Source organism: Athene noctua, chromosome 5 (genome assembly GCF_965140245.1).
Source record: "Athene noctua chromosome 5, bAthNoc1.hap1.1, whole genome shotgun sequence".
In the NCBI taxonomy this organism is placed as follows: domain Eukaryota; kingdom Metazoa; phylum Chordata; class Aves; order Strigiformes; family Strigidae; genus Athene; species Athene noctua.
In genome coordinates this window covers 62,661,036-62,681,990 of record NC_134041.1, presented here as the reverse complement: position 1 = coordinate 62,681,990, position 20,955 = coordinate 62,661,036, and the positions used below count along the sequence as shown (strand labels likewise).

The 20,955-nt window shown below is 38.3% G+C and overlaps 1 protein-coding gene across 1 annotated transcript; it reads right to left on the bottom strand.

Annotated features, from left to right (window-relative positions):
• Positions 1-549: 549 nt before the first annotated feature.
• Positions 550-19,505, bottom strand: LOC141961526 (disintegrin and metalloproteinase domain-containing protein 9-like). Its single transcript, XM_074908480.1, has 22 exons — positions 19,436-19,505; positions 16,602-16,699; positions 15,593-15,669; positions 14,808-14,886; positions 13,762-13,838; positions 11,977-12,184; positions 11,405-11,470; positions 11,252-11,323; positions 10,443-10,615; positions 9,872-9,956; positions 8,718-8,839; positions 7,672-7,843; positions 6,500-6,589; positions 5,830-6,025; positions 5,597-5,702; positions 5,221-5,395; positions 3,997-4,077; positions 3,261-3,366; positions 2,194-2,326; positions 1,725-1,788; positions 1,218-1,270; positions 550-877 (listed from the first exon to the last, which is right to left on the bottom strand). Exons 1-22 carry the CDS (start codon positions 19,503-19,505, stop codon positions 799-801), a joined length of 2,382 nt encoding a protein of 793 aa, XP_074764581.1. The 3' UTR covers positions 550-798.
• Between the last annotated feature and the right edge of the window lie 1,450 nt (positions 19,506-20,955).

Below are 20,955 nucleotides of genomic sequence, written 5' to 3'. Positions count from 1 at the left end.
AGGGGCCCAAAACTGAACCCAGGAATCGAGGGGCGGCCTCACCAGTGCCGAGCCCAGGGCTCAGATCCCTTCCCTGTCCCTGCTGGCCACGCTGTTGCTGGTACAAAAGAGTATCCAAGAGATTCTTCCCATTGCTACTCTCCCTAGATGAGGTTACTTTCATCAACTACCTGAATTGGAAAGTAACACAGCTAGTGGGTGATGCGAGGTGGGGTCTGGATCCCAGGTTTGATGGGGTTGCACCGAAGCCGAGGCTCTGAGTGACGCGTGGGAGCTCTCTGCGAGCCTGGCGCAGGGGGTACAGCCGCCTTCAGCGGGGCCACAGAGCTCCCCAGCTGCTGAGAGGCTGGGCCACGAGGTCGACTGACAGCAAACAGCCCAAGAGGTCAATCTACACTCTGATTTTCACAGCAGGGTATGACTAGAGGTGAAAAAATCATGTCTGTGAATAACTGAGTTCACTTCTTTTTGGCCTGCAAGTAAGGCTGTGCTTCAGAAGAGTCCTGTTCTCTGATGCTGTTACAGATTCAATCTAACAAGAGTTGAACTTCAGGCTTCTGATTTAAAAAAACCGAAGAGGTGAGGTAGAAGAGGCACAAATACAGTCAGTAGCAATCAGCAAAATAATGGGATGTTACAAAATCTGTGTTCAGTGCCTCTTAGCATCAGGTCCTTTCCAGAGGTACGTGCTTTCAGAAGGCATTTGGCTGCCCAAGCAGTGGACTGGAAGGTTGCAGTCTTTGATCTTTTTCAGACCAGTGACTTGTCAGAACTGGTTGAGGGCTCCCAAGAAACGTTTCAGACAGCTGGTCTAGGTGGGACAGCAGGTTGTTGAGGTCCTGAAGGAACTGCAGGAAACTGGTTTTGTACTGGCTGCCTGAAGGGTGGAAAACACATTTGGTGAAGTATTTCATGACTTGAGACAACTGGTATTTCTAAACTGGTTCTTTACCATTTTTAAACAGTTGCTAGCATTTATACACATATTTAACTCTCTTTGCCCTTCCCTTGCCCTAGTAGCATTGACATGTCCAGTTATGCTGTTCTCTATACAAGCAGTAAACCAGCATCTCTCCTTTTAGCATTTAACCTAGTATCTCATATGATGCTGCACAAAAAATGCTCCTAAGCAGGACATGAGACATTAGGAACTTCACTTACAATGACACAGTAATGTAAACATACATGTAGTAAAGAAGGTTTTAAAGACTACAAACCTGGGACCAGGGAAACCTGATACAGTAAAAACATCAGGACTTGATGGGGCAGGCTGGAAAAGATGTGGCAGAAAATCAGGTTAACGGAAAACACCAATTTCAGAGTGTAGCTAATCGGTATTAAGCTAACGGTGCTTTAAAACTAATTTTCATTTCCCGTGACATTCTTCGTATTCTCTTGCAACATTTTGTTTCAATAATTTTTATTTTGCTTTATCAGAACTAGTTGGCTAAAGCAGCTTCTGGCATTTGGCTGCAGAATTCAGAGTTCAATCTTCAGCTGCTCTGTTAAGTCACAGCCTGTTCCAACGCAGTCTGCTCACAGCCTGTGTTAACAGGGCAGGCAATAAAGCTCATACTTACCCAAACAGAAATCCTGTTTAACACATATGAATTATTGATGGTTTCAATATATCAAAAAGGCACAAAGTCATCAGTAACTGTATGAGAGAAAAGGCACTGTATGATTTGGGTTACTCAAAATAATGCAAGGGTGAATTATCTTACCTGATTATTTCTTGTGTTATGACTTGGCCTGTTATTTTGCTTTGGTTGCTGCACGTTGTTATCCCTGAAACAAGAACCATATCATCAGGAAAATCCTCATTTGGTTTCACTACCTTCAGGGGTGGAGCTTTTTTCAAGGGATGAGGCTACAGCTCAGAGATCTGGATTCTGTTTCTGACTCCACCCCTTTCTGGCTTTGGCAGGTAGTTTCAATAGCTATGCCCCTGTGTCCAGGCGATACAATTATCAATAACAGTTAGGAAAGTGCAGTGTATTTTGAGAAAAAGAGCTTAAAAACTGACAGCTGGAGCATCTGAATTAAACTACCCAATAGCAGGATACTGGCTGTTAAACTACCTACTACTACTATTAGCAGGGACATCTTTTAGGGGGTAAGAATTCTTTTATAGATAAGGCTTGCTATTTTAATTTGGAGTGTTGAAATATGCATTTGTAATAACTGAAATACCTGTGTTGTCTTCTACTTTTCCTGCAAAACTTCCTTTTTATTGCATCACGCTTAATTACTGCTAATACAGTAACGATTACTACTGGCAACACAAGGAGGAAAAAAATAAGCAGACCATCCCGAAGTGATGTATCTAGAGAAAAAGAATTGAAATCATGTAAGATAGTAATCTTATTTAGCCTCATATTAAAGCATTTTTTCTGCTAAAACCACCTTTCTGTTGTAAAAACTACAATCTTCACATTATTATGGATTAAAACCAGTAACTTCACTGAAATTTATGAAATGCTATGATCACAAAAGGAGGATTGGCCTTATGTTATCACGAGTTCTTTCTGCCCTACCCATCCCACATTGTATTAGAAACAAACTTTCTCCTTTTCCGTATATTTTTGCAAGAATTCTAAAGTAGACAAACGTGTTGTGTATTAGCTTACCCACAAGTGATCTGTACGTCTTGCCTTCCTAAGCCTTTAATAATTTGATAAAATATGAATTGGTTTTTGCCTCACAAAGCTACAGATGATGAACTTTGCTTGTAAAGAAAGAGAGGGGGAACATTTTGCCTGGTTTCAGTGTGCAGGCCAGCAAAATCTACTCCATTTTCCCTTTGCAGAATTTCATGGCTCTTACACGAACCAACTGCTGCTTGCTGCATGCACCTCCTTAACCCCTCTCATTTCTGAGACACCCTTTCCATGTATACAGGCTGCTGGTTTCACTCTCAAGCTATAGGCTTCCTCTATTACATCCATTTTATCAGAACTGTTTTAAATACCTAAGTAAATATCTAGTTAAAAATGTAAGAGTAATTTACGTATTGCTCTTAATTTCAGTAATTTAATATACTGCTTTGTATCTCAGAGAAAATAGAGATCAGATCTTCCCTCGGACCAACTTCCTCAATGTCTGCAAACGTACACATCAGATAAAGTTTGTTATTCAAGTCGGTCCATGATTAAGCAGTAGGAGAAAACAGTTGAAAAGAGACTGAAAAAACCCCTGTTATTAGTAGACTATTTTATCAGACACCAGGGGCAGAGTGAAGGCCAGTTGCACTATCCTACCTATGTGAGCTGGACCACTGTCAACGCTGCCACCGTAGCCTGACTGGCTACAGAATGGAGGCGCCCACCCAGAATTGCAGTGGCAGTTCCCCTTGTTGTTACACACCTACAGTCGATAAAACAGGGATTAGTCAAAGTCAAAGACAGGTATTAGTCAAATTAGCCTTTCTGGAAGCGGCCACTTTCAACCTCCAGTGTATATTAGGAATTGCACATTAAGCATTGCACGTGGAAACAAGAAGTATTGCATAGAAACACATGAAGTGTTAACTGATAATAAGGTCTCCACTCCATAACATCCCAAAACACTGAGTGATCCTGGTACCTCTACAGAAGTTAATCTTTGTTTTGTTATTTGCCTGCAATAGATTACAGTCCAAAGAATTTAACACTTTTACAACCTTTGGACTCCATTTTGATTTTTCACCAAGACACACATAAATAAGGAATCACTAGACTGTCCTCCTCAAAGGAATATTTGCCTTTTACAGTTCAACAGCTCAGTAATATTAGAAAATTCCCTCGGGAAATTCATAAGAAATGTCTTTCAATGTCAGTGCTAAGAGGTTTACAGTATATTGGCAACATGAATTACAAATAAAAAAGTGGATTTCACTTTTAATACAGATCAGGGAAAAAAAAACCACAAAGCCATCTGGCTGGTTATTGCATTTATGCAGGGATTTTGCCTCTCTCTGTCTTCCAGAAACAGGGCATGAAAACACCATCTACTCACCCCATTATCATTACACTTCTCCTTTACATCACAGCTGTAGCCCAGATGACTTGCATCAACACACTGAAAATCTACACAAGCCTGGAAAAAGCAATTAACATCTTTCAAACACAAAACTTAAAAAAATCCCATCCTTTTGTAAATATACTATATAGATGTACATGTTTACAAGCCTACAGCTTTTACTTAAATGTCACGAAAAAGGGCTGATAGAACATTCAGCACTTCACAATGAAGGGAAGTTGCTACAAGCATACCTGAAACTGCTAATGTACAGAGACCTGTAATATAAGACATTTAGTTTTAACATTAGACATGACTTGTATTTTACTAGCTTTTATTTTTCTTGTGTTTTTCTGTATTTTACTGTAATGTATATAATTTCATTTATACTTTTTCCTAACTACCCTCTATAGTTATTACCAATTATAAGATGTTTTGAAACCTTAAACTCCTTGCCTAGTAAAGATAAGACAGACCTTGGACAGTCTGAAAAACTCCCTGAGTACATCCCTAATAGTAGGAACCTAAAGAAAACAAGGAAGAAGATGCCAGTGTCAAGATAAGTCACTGAAAGCTGGTCTAAACTAACCTCCTAGATACAAACAGGAGCTGAAGGATGGATGAAGTAACTCTATGACCAGAGATGGACAGAAAAAACCTAAAGTTCACTAACAGACAGTGTGAGAAAGGCTGTGTGGACCCCTAAGGAGGGGAGAAGACCCTCACTCTACTTTTACTACGCATGCTCAGACTATGTAAATGAATTCTAAAGATCCATTAGCATATGACTGCCTTTTCTAAGAAATCTAATGCATGTGTGTGCTTTTTGTATATATTAGTCAGAGAGTTTTGTTAGTAAGTGCAGCACTTGTGGTGGAGTGATCCCCGGTGCTGCCCAGCGCTGCGAATAAGGAATCCCTGCTGAACAGTTATACTCAGTCCCGGCTGTTGAGTGAACCTCTTTGTTTCAACAATTTTATAGCTGTATTTGTCTCAAATTTCCAAGTCTGTGTATGCATTTTGATGGAGTAATTTGAATAACTGATAATGTAGTTCATGGATTTGTAGCATCCCAGTTTTTCAAGAGTTAATTAATTGTTTGTATGTATATATCTCAAAAAGGCAGATTTTTAATTATATTATGGTATGTAATGCTTTTGAAAGTTAAGAACTTTACAGTTGGAGGAATGAATTCTGTAATGCTGCTGCAATTCATCTTACCTTCTTTTCTCCACAGGCTGTTCCATCATGAACTTGGGCAGGATCAGGGACATCTGATCCTAAGTCAAAGTCAGAAGACCAGCATAAAACCCCAGATGCATTATTGACCACACTCCAAGCAGGAAGATTCTGAAGACTAACAGACGTGCACTGGAGCTTCCCACACAGACTGTGCCTGTATTGAATGAACGACACGCAGAGAGAAGGTGAACAGAAAAAAAAACCCAGTATCAGTGCAAATACACCATCCAGATGAACTTTATAGCTTGCATTTCAAGGAAGTATTCTTTTAAATCTCATGCTCTAAGAGTTTGTAGCAGAATATATTTTTGACAGTGAAGATTTTAGGGTTAGCTTTTATTTGCTGGTGACTTACTGAACAGGACATTTCTTGTACGCTCCACCTCTCATTCCACAGTTTCCAAACCTATCTCCTTTAATATTTGCTTTTTCAAAGCATATGTCAGGTGCTTTTTGTGCCCCTGTACAAAAAAAATAGTGAATCTTAGTAAGCCATGACGCTGTCTTAAAAATACGAGAAAGAAAAAGAAAAATCGGAAATGTCTATTAGGAGACTAGAAGCCTTTTTACGTTAAATTATAAACATACCTTTTCCATATATAGATTCACACTGTGAATCAAAATTCTGGCATATTCCATAGTAGCAATACGCCTTCATGTTGTCGCACGGGTAACCATTCATGATATAAACGTCATCCGGGCAGTAGGCACTGCTTCCATTGCAGTATTCAGGGAGATCACAGAAATCCATTTTGGATCTGCACTCTGCTCCTGCCACTTTAAACTAGAACCAGAGAGTAGGGTGCACTTTTACTTTGCAACAGCAGAAGTTCTAACATGAAACAATGTGATTTTAAGGACGATAAAAGAGTTTTTCGGATCGATATCTAACAAATATCCAAAACTCTCAGTTTCATATGGTGTAGATAGAAAGTTTATGAGCTGAGCCTACAGAGGACTTGGGTAGATCGTATGAATGTGTACATCAGTACAAATTAAAACTATTATAGCTGGAGCAGTTTGGTGTTGCCTAAGGGAGACTGCTCCTGCCTCCTCCGAGGGATGACACAGAAATGACATTCCATTCCTAAGCTGCTGGCCAAGAGCTGTTAGACACAAATTCTCTGCCTGCACGCTCTCTGCTGGTGAATGTGGTTGGATAATGTGAAAATATGTCAAGAGTACTACGATAGCTCTTTTCAGACATTAAAAAATACTAATAAATAACATCAATTTATTTTTATAAAACACAGCCTACCTTGCAATTTTTGCAGCACAGTCCCTGAGCGCACTGCGATCCAGGTGTGAGTTTGCAGGTTGCAGCATCACAGCAAGGGTTAGTACACTCCTGAAGAACAGCCAGGGACAAGGGGACACAACTTTTCTACCTTGCTATGTAGCTAGGAAAGTACATCATCAAACCAAGTGCACGGACAAACCAAACTTTACACACACCCTCTCTCTTGCGTGTTCTGAAGTTGACAGCCTTCTGCTCTAACTGAAATCAGCATAGAGTTTGGCTGCATTTTTTTACCAGAAGTCATCAGAAAGACATCTGTTTTGATTTGTTGTGGCACAGAGGTAAAGGATAGGTTTACACTAAAAGAAGCAGAACACACTGGGGTTTTTTTCAGTAACACTTCTTATCATCCCTCCCTTCATCTTATTTTTCCACTACACTAGCAGTTTGATGTAGAGAAATGTTGGTAACTTTTAATGACTTAGCAGAAGGCCTATATGACAGAACCTGAGTTTGCTGGCAGCCTTTTGATTTACTGGGGTCTTTTTTGAGACACCTTTATCTTCTAAAGAATGAGTCATTATTTGAGAGACATTTTGACAATGCAAATACAAAAGTAATTTTGTTGTGGGCAAAGTTTAAGGGTTGCAGTTAGGAAATCTGTAAGTGCTCTACAGATGAGTAGTCTCTTTTATGTAACAGAAATATCCATGTTACTAAAACCCAGCACCAAAAAAACTGGTGTTTCCACACACTCTGTACTGAAATGCTTTTCTTGCTTAGGCATTGGCTCAAAGTTCTGTGAAGTCCTGTGGCCCTTAACTGAGTTCATATCAAAATCAAAGTATGATTTTAGGCTTTTTCTAAAATTTATCTTCATATTGCTTGCAAAAATGTAAATTTACAAGGAAGACATTAATGCAAATCAAGTATACCAAACCACCAGTGTTACACAGTCAAGCACTGGATCAGGCTGCCCAGGGAAGTGGTGGAGTCCCCATCCCTGGAGGTGTTTAAAAGGTTTGTAGATGTGGTGCTTAGGGACATGGTTTAGCAGTGGTCTTGGCAGTGTTAGGTATCGGTTGTACTCGATGATCTTAAAGGTCATTTACAACCTAAATGATTCTATGATTATATAATACAGACTAATATAATAATCAACAAGCATCCAGTTGAATTTCATTCATTACCTGCGGTTTGCCACAGTCACATTCTTCATTGTTATCAACCACATTATTACCACAGACAGGTTCCTTGTAAACATTACTTGTTTTGGGAGGATTTCTAAGGCAGTTTCCACCTCCATTTAGAATAAGGTTCTCAAAATCATCAGCACTGCAGGTGCTGAAATTCCTGGATCCCCTGAAAAGCATAATACTATTTTTTATTATAAATATTACAGGAAAAAATACAACTCAAGCCCTTAAAATGATGTCAATCTATAATAATTACTGTGTTTCACAGCATTAGGAGATCATGAAATACTTAACTTTAACTCTATTTTGCATTAGAGTACAGTACTAGAAGTTAAAAATACTATATATAACATAAATGCAAGTTCTTTCAGAAGAAATAGAGATCATCAGATTATTCATTCCGGTGTCCTATATAAACCAGGCCTTAGAAATTCCTTGTCCATACTGAATCTAAAACCACTTGATTAAAAAATAATTTCCAGAAAGACATTCACCTTAACTTGGAGTCCCTAAGAACTCAGGAATGCATCTTCTCATAGTAGTTTTGTCCAGTATTCAACTACCCCGATTTATTAATACAAATGTGGATAGATAAAATAATACGATCTTTTTCTCTTAAGGGGAAGCCAAAGAACAAATGAACTGAAAGAAATTTAGGCTCATAGTTTTTGTTTAAATTAACCGTTAAGAGAATCTGTGCAAAGGATGAATGTTTGCACAAACACAATGAATATATCTAAAGCTTTTATAGCAGTGTTAAAAAAAAGCAGCATACTATAATTTAAAAAACCCCACACAAATCCAAAAAAGTTTTTAGGAATGCTACAAATAAATAATGATGGGATCAGAAAACAGGTAACATTTCAAATAAATTAAAATTATGTCAGGAACTAGGTCAGTGAATTCACCTCTGTGGTTAAACTTTTCAAACAACTCCATTCACAAAAATTCTTCAAGATTCATGAGAGTTTTAGAGCTTATAAGGCATAGTCACTGCAGGTCAATAACAATTATAAAAATAAAATAACTGGAAATCTTACTTATCTATGCTGTACATAATATAGGATGCAGGACACCTTTCATCATCATGTTTCATTCCGAGATTATGCCCCAATTCATGTGCAACTACTGTAGCATGATGTAACACATTGTTATGATCCAACTAATAAAAAGAATCAGTGTTAAAAAATATATATATAAACCTAAAGACATTACTAAGTTTCTACCTACTGATTTAATCAATCCAGAAGTCTCTCAGGGGCTATAAAGACAAAATACTAATTTGTATTGCAAAGCAAAAGCAGCAAGAACAGACAGTTGGTCGCTGTTTTGCAGTAGGGCCAGATTCTGCCACTCTATTTGTTTCATTAGGATCATATTCTGAATAATGACAGAGTTAATCAGTCATGACACTGATTTCAATGGAATCTTCAAAGACAAAAAGACAAAGACTCTAAAAGAACAGAATCTGCCTCTAAGACTGTCCGTGATGTTGTGGCACCTGTATTGTAAGGACAAGCACTTCTGGAGATACTGGTGCTGTCCCAGGGGTGAAGGAGAAAAAAATAGTTTCTGGCTAATTTTGCCAAATTTAAAATTCTTGCCTGTTTACAGCTTCATTGTGGAGAATTCCAGACACTTTAGAATAGAGCGCATTATGTTCACTGTCTGTCCATGTAAAGAGTCAAAAAATACACATTATTTTGTAGCAGCATTCCTGTCCCCAAAACACTCTGGTTATCAACCTTAACAGTACAAGAATAGGCTTTTTTTATAGAACCTCGAGCTAGCTCAATTACAAAAAGGTGATAAAAAATAATTTCAGGGCTAAATCAGCCAAATGGACTGGAACGTGATGAAGACAGAAATTGTAAAAAACAGGTTTTTTTAAATGTAAGTCTAAAAATATTTTTATATCAGAAACGCCACGAAAGAAACCATACCGCTCCAAGACCTGAGTGACTTGAGCAAACAGGTCAACACATCGCACATTATTTATTTAGGAAGTTCTGGGAGGTACCTCTGTGGAAGCAGTGTCTGGCAATAACAGTAGCTACAACTCTGGGTTGTGTAAATGCACAGGGGAAAGCCTTCGATTGGTCAGGTACCTCTTGGTCTCACTAGCAGCATATCTATGACATTTTAGCAGCTCCTGTGCTAGTTTCTGCCAATAACCACAACATTATGTACTTACAGCACTGATTGACCCTCCCAGGACTTGTGAGCAGATGCTACCTACAAAAGCCATTCCAATGGTTGTATTGTAAGAGCTTCTCCCTCTGCAATGAAAGCAGTTTGAAGGTGGTGTTGAAAGAGGGGCTGAAAGTTCATGATTTCTACTAAAAGACACTGATGAGTCTGAAACAAATACCGCAAGTCAAAAGTTGGTCTTGAAGTCAAGAGAATTTATCATCATATCGGGGTTTCACTGCAATAAATTACAAACATCTGAATAACAGAACTTGAAAATAATGACTGATCACCTAAAACTGCTGTGTCAGTGCTTCTGAGTTCACAGAATCACAGAATGGTTGAGGTTGGAAGGGACCTCTGGAGGTCATCTGGTCCTACCCCTCTGCTCAAGCAGAGCCACCTGGAGTTGATGATCTCTAAAGAATTCATTACACTTTCTTGACATTTTTCCAGGTTAAGACAGTTTGGAAGTGGAGTGAATTTTACTCTAGTTCATTCATACACAAACCCAAAATCATACACATTGACAACTCTGGCAGCACGGCTAGTTTTTCCACTGAACAAACACTTACACTATGAGATGGCTGACATCATTTTGTGATCGTTTAAGAAGATCTTTCTGTCTCCAAGTAACGAATCTACGCAGTACATCTACAGCTGAACCATCCATTACAGATATGTGGTTTGTATCTGTCCAGATCTCTAATCCAACCAAAACAATCTGGATGTTTAATGCTCTATACATCTGGAAAAAAAAATATTATAATTACTGTCCATCAGTCTGTTTCAGCTGAATTATGAAAGCTTATATCACTACTACAGTAAATATTAAGCTGAACATAACGGCTGAGATATAACTTTAGGTTTTTTGAATAATTAACAGTTTGATGTGAGGAAAGAATATATGACTGAAGGCAATCTACTTCATGAAGGCACCTAAACATATCGTTCAGTTGGAGAAGTTGGAAAGACCATGTTTATTCATTTCCTTAGCTAATTGTCTTGAGGAGAAATTGGGAACAAATGGTCAGAGTATGGAATTGTTCACAGCGCTGACATTTGCTTAATAAAAAAGAACTGCATACATGAGAAACAGGCTTCCTGGAAATGTAAAACCTACTGGAGACCTCGCATTCCTGAAGGAGCCAAAGTCTGGGAGCGCAGGGAAGTGGTTTAAAAACATCTTGCATCTCTCCCTCTCTCTACACCTCTGTAAGACTTGTGCATAGATTCATGAGGTGCCTTAAATATGTTAGAAATCGCTGTATAACTTCCAAATGCAGTTTCAGGACATAATTGTTCAGATTTACTGCATTAGCTGTTCTTTTGAAAACGATGATAAAGTAGAAACTACTGAATCTCAGCAACTTATCTGACCTACCCCATCAACGTAATTAATCAGCTCAACTGTTTCCTTTTGCACCGCAGCAGGATCAGATTTCTTCAGTAAAAACTGCAAAGTATCATATGAGAATATCAGAGAAAAAATGTAATGGTTTAATAAAATGCACGTAGCATTGGATGAAATCATTACCCTGTTGTTATCCACAACCACAAATAATTCCACATAGCTTTTCTGTGGCAGGACAGCTCGCTTCTTCTGCAAATGAGAAAGCACAATAAGTTCACATAATGACTAATGAGTTCAAGGGTTTTTTCACTTATCTTTCTCTATTCTTATGATTTTAATTTCAAAGATTTATAAAGCAATTCTGCATATTCTTTTTTTTTAACGTGGCCTATCAGTTTGCCATAGATTTCCACATAAATATATGTCAGTAATACACTTCTGCTCAGGCACTGGGATGCAGGAGCTGAACATCAGCTTCCTGCCTTTCACACCATACCCACAACTGTCTCGGGCAGAGCTCTGCTCTTCTGCCCAAGGACTGCTTCAAGCTATGTTAAATTCACACTGTGCTGTTCTTCTGGTTTGGGATGTCCTCAGCACCACTCCCACCACTTTGGGGTCCATGAAAATGAAGGCAACAAGGCCAAACCCACTTGCAGCAATACCAAGGCAAAGCGAGAGCTCGGAGACCCTCGGCTGCTGGAATGGACTGAGGAGAAGGCTTGAGCTCAGGAGAGAAACAGAAAGATATTTACCCTCAAAACTTTATCCCTGCTAGAGGTACTGTTTGATAAAAACGCATATTTCATAGACGGCTTCACAAATATCTTCTCGTGATTCAGCACATCACATCGGAAGGGGATATCCCGCATATCTTCTAACTGGTAAAACACGTGTTCAAATGTGCTGGATGTGCTGAGCGGCTCCATTCCATACCATTTGCCACCAATGTAGAGAATTCCTCTAATAATCACAAAAGAATGAAAAATTATCCCACAATTTTTCCCTTGTGGTTATGATTAGGTGAGTAAATGACAACTGGATACTTAAAAACTAGAATTCTTCATACCACTATGTTGAAATAAATGATTATCTTAAATTATCTTAAAATAGGGTATAAGTTCAAATGCCCAGCAGGACCTCAGAAGACAAAACAACTTATTTAAAATAGTCAATCGTACACAAGTGTGGGCTCCTTGCATCAGTTAGCAGGAAAACCAAATTGTGACTGAATGAATCTGGATTGTGGGTACAGAGCTGATACAAAGGCTCTCTTACTCCTTACCTCTAGTCTTACTCCTAGCTGCATGCAGCTGAAATAATCTAGTATTTTAGAAAAAGATGTCTTCCACTACAGACAGAGAGGTTAAAAGCAGCCACCAGGGTGTTTATGAGGGAGACAGCATGTTGCACTGTGGAGTGCAGCTAAGTATAAGGATTTTGCATTTCTCCATGGCTCATAAACACCTGGAACATGCCCATTTGCTGTACCAGAATCTCTCAGAAGTTATTATCTTGTTCTTCAGAATCTCAAAACTGTATTTAAAACAAGAATTCTCTAGTTAATATCTTGTGAAAGAAGATCCTCAAAAATGTGAGTGTAAGGTAACCAAAGGAATTGAATCCATGTAAGTTTGCAGAAGAGCCAAAATGAAATATCTGTTCTGCTTAGTGAAATACCAGTATGTTGACTATTTTATTCTTCATTTAGAGGAATGCCAGGAAATGTCATTATTTATTGCGAGTGGCATCTCACAGACACGAATACATGAAAGATACGTTGTTGAATTTTATCCCATTTATCCCATTTGCCTCTTCCTGCTTATCAAAGAGACATCAAACTCAACAAGGCTACTACAACCGACAAGCATATTCAAAGTCCAGCTGAAGAGCCAAACTCAGTGAACACCGAGGAGCATGGACACACTCTAAGCACATTCTGAACATCCACACAATTTGCTGTACATGCCATCTCATTTTGCCAATTCACATGGACTGATTCTGCAGGGAGAACACCACCATCTTTCATGCATTAATTTGGCCCCTTTATGTTTCTCAAAGAAATGTAATTTTATTGTATTTGAAACACAAAACGTTGTTTTAAATTTGGTCAAAAATTTTTCATAGAAATGGTTTGTGTTTGAAATGTGCCCATTTATAAGATCAAATTGTTCACAGGAGAGTTGTATGTTCAGCAAAATCTTCACCAGATAGCACTTCTGCAAAGGTACCTCTGGTCAAGACATTTGTATCGAGTCAACCTCAGTTGATGCCCATGTTCTGGCTATATTTTTCTGTCTCATCTTTTTTCTGTAAAGGAATTTTGGAAAGGGGGGAAAAAAAAAAAGTGGTAGTTGAGGGAATCTATAAAACCCGTAAAGAGTTTCAGCTTCATCAAAAGGTGAAACATTACAAAAAATATTTGCAAGATAGGATGGTGTTTTCTCTCTGGCTGTATGATGAATAGCAACTGGATTTTCACTCTTTTACTATGGTACCGTACAATTAATTACCATGAATTAAAAAGCAAGAGGTAATACCTAAGGCCATCGCAGGTGCTAAGAGCAAGCATTGAGTCAGCAATTCCTTCAACAGTGCCATGATAATAACAATGTGTCTGAAATGCAACAAAACCATATAAATAATGACAAAATAAGGTTGTTGCCTTCAAATGCAAACATTTTCTAAGTAACCTTTTTATTTGCATGACATTAAAGCTGACTGTTACAAATTTACGGAATTCCCTATTCTAAAAATAATCCCAACCTTCATAGAGTAAAATATTCCTTGACATGAGTACCTGCAATAGCATTTGGTTCCTTGGTTCTAGTAAACAACCAGCTTTTTAGTTTAATCCATCATCATCTTTTAGCAAAATGTTTTCATTTACATAATGCTCATCTTGTTCTTAAACAGACTCCTCTAAAAGGCTGGTCTGAGATCTCCCATGCACAAAGCACCCAATTAGCTCTCACTGAGATCACATTCAGTTTAAAGCTGAAGTTAAATTCAAAAGTATTTGTAAGGCTTGTTTGATGCAGGACCTAAAAACTATAGAGCTTTGGTGCCATCCTTGGACCTTTAATGGCATACTATGCAAAGCTGACCTAATCAGGGAGCTCAAATTCAGTCTTGGCATAATCTCCTGGCATCTCCTTTCACAGTCTGGAAAACAGTGGTGCTTGATCCCCATAAACAGCCCACTCCCTCAAGAGACATGGAACCTTATGTTTTGTATCAGTGGTAACCGTGAAACAGAAATGCTACAAATGTGAAAACTCACAAAAGACCCTTTCCCAGCAAATATGCTTTTCTTCTGTAGATACTTTATGGGCATCACTTGCATTTTCCCTTCCACTGCCAAAAATGTAACCAATTTTCACTGTCTTATTATAGAGATGTGAAGACGCTCAGAATTAACGATTGTGCGTTCGCTTTTGCTTTGAAAATTCATTTAGGTGCACACACATCCTTGTTGTCAGCCTCAGTTCTATTCAAATTGTTAATAAGGCCTTCATTTCATAAAGCTTGGCTTCCCTGGTTTGAGGAAGCTGACACAAAAGGGGAATTTTATTATATACAATACCTTGGTTTTTGATTGTGTAGCCTCCAGTTTCCCATTTTCCCCATATGTATATAGCATAAAGTCTTCGCTAACAAGCTGTCTGGAAACAAAAATAAACTACTGCTCTTTTAACAGTCTAGAAAGCAAGAATTAAGTCAAGAATCCTAGTAAGTACTACATTCTCTTAGCAGCACACTCATGCTAAATTATTAAAATTCACAGACGTGAATCAAAATACCTTAAAATGAGATGCCTAATTTGGAAAATGACTTATTTTGAAATATTGTAACTAAAATAACCATAGAAAATCTGAGCAGACTCTGTTTTATCAGGGCCTGGACTACCGCAGGCTCAGAAATGAGGAACAACAGTACCAGACAAATTTCTTCAAATACAACATGGTCAACAACCCTCCCCCCTGATAATAAAAAAGCTAATGTTGAACTGAATTCTAATTTTCCATAAGGATTTTCTGAAATGTACTATCACAGAATCATCACAGAATCGTTAGAAAAGACCTTGAAGATCATCTAGTCCACTATCTTGTGCAGCAAATAAAAAATTAATCAAAATAAATTTCTTTACAACTAGAAAAAGTATTATTCCTTTCTATTTGCAAACTAGCAACGTAACAGAAACGCTATTTAATAGAGTCTTTTTTGTAATTTTGTAATTTGTACAATTGTAATAGTAATTTTGTAATTACTACAATCTGCCATTTAAATGGTTTCTTCCGAATTTTTTCAGTATAAAAACATTTGTCTATATGCAGCTAGGTCCCAAGATGATATGAACCTATCACATACTTATTTTTCTTCAGTTTTAGGAGATAAGTTCCATTTCTGGTTTTAACTGAGTAAGAAGGACTGTCATCTGAATGCTCCTGAAAACAGAACAGAAGATATCACTTAATTAGGTGATTTTCTACTTGGCTGTGTCAGTTCCATGTTTTGTCTGAGAAGAGAGGTCCAACTACTATATATGTTTTAAGTATCTACCAAAATAAAAATTCCTAACCCTCGTGCCTTCTATATTTCAAAGCGTTAGCAGCACACTCGACATTCTTTCCTAGGGAAAGTTTAAATTCTATTAACCTATAAACTTTCACGCCAAAGGTAGAAGGGTACAGCCCATGTATGCACTCTTTGCCCAACTACCACATCTTGTTTCCTGACACTCCTTATCTAGATCATTGGCAGCCGGATGAACGACTCACAGATTCTTCCTTCCTTAATTGGTTTGCACAAAGATGACTAATGTTATTTCATTTGCAGTTACTTCAGTAACTGAACTCGATACCTAGCACAAAGGTAAGTTACCTCAGAACTGAAGAATTAAGGCTCAGATCTTTCTCTTTTAAGTCATTCATTTAACCTGTGCAACTCTGTGGGACCATTTCTACAAGTGGACATCAGCCCTGTAGGTGCTATACATGGTCGACATCTTCTGGTTATCCAAAGACCGGGTATAATGAGCAGAATAACATATACAGCATGGATGTGAGTTCAAGTTCGAGTTCAACATCTACTCTGACTTGGAGGAAATGGAAATATTCTTCACGTTCCTTCTCACTTCTGTCTGATGAGGCTGTTAACAGGACTAGAAGTTTGAAAGGTGTCAACTTAGAGTGTAATTGCAGATCTTGTGGGAACAAATCTACTCAAAACTAGCTGAAAACACTAAGAAACTGAAGAGGTAGTGTGGGGCATTTTTCTTCACAAAAATTATGTATACTATACATTGTGTGTACGTAATATAGGACAGTATTGTGAAAAAGAGCAACATCAGAATTAAAAATCAGGTAGAATAACAAACCTCATGAAAAAATTGGTGATGTTTCTCTATGTCTGTCAGATTTCGAGGAATAATTATTTCTAATGTAGAAAGTCTGGATGTCCATTCAGAAGATACACCTAAAAAAAAAGTTTGAAATTTCTGAAGAATCAGAAAGGGTAAGTAAGACATGTTGGCACCTGCACAGGGGTGATTGCCAAAAGACCATTCTGATCTGGCTATAAATGGAGAAAAAGTGATTTCACCAGTACAGGACCTGATTGCCCATGCTCAGCTTGGTCTGTTCTGTCTCTGCCAGAGCTCTTGGATTATACCGGGAAAGTCACAGAAATTAGCATTTTCATTCACGGCTAAGTTACTCTTCATTTCTGAGTGTTTAGAGTAAATATATGTGGCCTCATTCTCTGCAGAAATGCTGTTTTGTCTGTATTCAGGTTAATGACTACACGACCCCAAACACAGCTGATGTAAAGTGCTAAAACCTGCAAATTTGAGAAAAAGTTTTCTTAATCAGGGTGTCCAAAACTGGATGGCAATCTTGGATTTAACCCTTGATCTTAGTTATTTACATTATAAACTGGGATAATAGCACAAATGTTTTCTAATTCCTTCATATAAACAATTAACCAAGTTAATTATTGTTTGAAAAAAAAAATCTCTCAACCAATATAAGAGTAACAATTAATAGACAATCCCAAGAACAAGAAAAATGTAAATAAAAAAAAAAATCCCTTCCTGTATTCAATACATACTTTGATAGTGATGAAGAAATAATTTAGGAATGGGGAAACTGATTTTAAAAAAGTTAGTTTCAGATAAAACCTGGGGTTTTCTGGAGCACACAAATTAAAATTATCAAATGATTTAAACACAATCTTAATTCTCACATATTTTAGATTAATAACTTTGTACCTTTGTGGATAATTTTTGAAACATTTTTTCTTCCATGACCTATACTTTTAACCTAATGTACCACAGAAAATTTATGCAGCTATCTTCTCTGTCCATCCGTCTGTCCCCTCACAGTAATTTCTGAAGTAGCTGGCCAGTTAAAATCAACTGTGCAAAGAGATGCTAACATCTCAGATAGATTAATTTCCTTCAAGCTTCGGGAAATCCCCTTGTCAGTGCCAGGAAGCCTGTGCTGCTCTGTAAATCTACAGCAGGGCTCTCTCGGAGCAGCTGATGGACCTATACTGCAGTTATTTTGAATGGTGGATCCAACTTTTCCAGGATGTTTCAGAACTTGCTAGACAAAGAATTGGAGAATATTATAACTCCAGAAGAATAAATTCTGTCCCTAAATACTCTGGGGAAATGTTTTTTACTGGTGACAAGAGCCATCTGCCGTGGTTTCACCTTCTGGCTACTGTTAAGTTCTGCACTTGCTCATCTTCTCCCTCTAGTTCATGCCTCTACTTCCTTCTGTCCTCTCCTCGATTAAATCAACTCTTTCCTTCCATTCAAATCCCTTTACTCGTATTCCTTTCCCCACTGCCCTGAATGAGGAATACTTATAGTTGTCCTCTGGATAGAATTCTGCCACCTGCTGCGTGTATAAACTCGGCTCACCACGCTGCCTCCTGCCACTCCCTAACGCTGCATTTCGTTTGTCCCAGTGACAGTCAAACCTTTGCAAAAGGTTTGTAGCCTTTTACATTATATCAGAGTTATCTCCAGGACATCATGCTAATGCAGGAAGCTAAAGATAAGCCCGCTGAGTATCTGGTTTCAGGTAAACAGTTTTATAAAGATAAAAACAATCTCCAGTGACCTTTTTTTTTTTTTTTTTTTAATTGTATGAACTTGAATTCATCTTCCTTTTTCTTGTCTGCTCATCAGTCTGGTCTGAGTGTGGACTTTGATTAACAGAGACACAACCATTGTTTTTAAACAGGTTACAGAACCAACAGTAACATGGGTTTTAACAATGAAAGTGGTTTCTTCCTTCTGAAATTGTTATTTTATAAGGAAATAAAGAGTTTTCTTCTCATTTATAGTAGCACAAAGTCACCCTCAGCCTCCCACGTTCCTGTGAACAGCATTCATAATTGCAAAGAAGCCACAGAATCACCCATTCAAAGTGAGGAGGAGGATTCTTCAATGTAATGATGATCTCTACCTGTTAGATAACATCAGGATTTTTAAAAGCTAGTTGCAGGTAGCATATGTTTAACATTAAAGACTGCCATTGCAATCAAAATGTGGAAATTGCTATCAGCAAACAGTTCTGCAGAGAATTTTGGCACTCAGTATTTACTTCTGACTTTGCTCTTAGTCTTCCAACAATTTTATTATCTAAATCACAAAATCCATTCTGTTTTGCGAGTTAAGTCTAACAGTGGAAATGCAGTTCTAACAATTTCAACACCTGAAAGCAGGAAACCATCTTTAGTGCACGTCATAAAAATATCACTTTCTAAGAAATATTTCAGATGTTACACCTCAATCTGAAACCAAATCATAAATAGAAATAAGTTAATGAGGAACTAAACCAAAACTGTAGGAATTTGCCTCACATTACCGAAGAAGAAATTTTTTTTTTCTACAGTCTCTACTATTGATCAGAGTGACAGTAACTCACAACCAGCATCTTGTAGAGAAGATAATGTATTTATATACCTATTATATCCTGGAGAAAAAAAAACACAAAGAGGTCAATTATAAAAAGCTTGTAATCTTTTCTAGACACCTTTTTCTTGAACAAGATTTTCTCAATTAGCAGGTCAGCTAACAGCCTCATACCTGGGGAGAGCTGTGACTCGATTTGAAATGTGTACATCCTTATGATCACAACCAGAGAGTACAAGACAATTTGAAGAAACTTTCTGAATACTTAAAAACTGAAAGCTTACCTTTTATCCAAAAAGGGTTTCCAGTTAAAGTTAGTCCAAAAGTGAACAAAAATAGGCTGTGTTTTAACATGACTAGATTTCCTGGAGAAACTACTACAGTATCTGAGCAGACACTGTGTATCTGGAACTTAGCTGCTCTAAGTAGGAGAACCAGAACAGGAGCCCTCTGCTCTGAAGGCAAACAACTGAAAAAGCACTCTGATACTGCATCTCTGCTAAGGAAACGGGAAGTAAAACTGAATCCATTAGGCTGGCAAAAAATCTGGTTAGACAGCTTAAACGCCAATAAACAGCAGCACATTCTTAAATGCTGATTGGAGAAAGAGCACAAACCCACGCCAGGATCAAACTGGTTTATTCTAAAGGACTTTGATACCACAGTGAGATCATATAAGATTAGAAACCAAATATTGCTACCAATGGATATGACGCTTAGGATGTTTATGTTGGCTATCGTCAGCTCTGTAAAAAGCTCTAGCATAAAGCAGTCTACTCCCTGAAATTTCAGCTTGTTCTTTGTTTTCCATTTTTTCATCTTTAAAGATATTAAAAATAAAATGCATGTGAACACACGGAAATCCCAACAAACACATGGAAATCCCCAAACGGGGGATTTTACCCACTCCCTGCTACGTTAAAGGTAATTCTCACCAAAACTCTGTGATTTTGTGCAGCTCATCACTCTTCCAGGTGATTATTAGAATAATCTTCCAAGGCACCACGCAACCACAGCGTCACCAAAACCAGAAGATAAACTCTTCTAAAACTGGATGAATTTGCAATGCATTTCAGAAGTATCAAGCACAGTAAGAAACTCAAAAAAGGAGCCTGAGACAGCACAGTTTTCATGCTAAAACATTTACATTAATGAATTTTAATTAATCAGTCCATTAAAACAGAGCAAATCTGTTTTCCCGTTGCTAGTAAATCACATAAAACAATGGCTTAAGTGGGGAAAAAAAAAAAAAAGCAAGCAGAGGTGCTGACTGTATTTGTAATATTAGTTTGTACAAAGCCCGTTCAAATCCATCTTCCCATTTTGACAGACCTAGTTACGGTTCCCCGGGCGAGCGCCGAGGCGAAGAACCCGATATCCGCGTTGCCTGGGTTTGTGTCTGTTCCGCAGCGTCAGGAGCAGCTTTCCCCGACTCCAGAAACCGGGATCCTACTGAAAATTAAATGAATCCCATCTTTTATTTATAGCCTGTCTCCTATGTGGCACACTATTAGCATGCAACTTGGAAGGGAGAATTCCGCTGTTCCGAATTTTGCTATCCTATCAAATCTCGTGTCACTGACACGCTTTTAAGGGTTTTTCCATCTCGGCGAGAACTTTATTTTATTAGAAAAAGGACTAATAACTGGCATTTACCCTGTGGTGGGTGTTCTTTCAAACAGCGGGCGCGCAGAGACGAGCCCGCCCACAACCCGCCGCTCCCTCCATGTCAGCCCTTGCTCCCCGGCGGGAGGAGGGACGTGGGGCCGGCGAGGGGAGCCCCGCGGGCCGGGCCGGGGGCAGA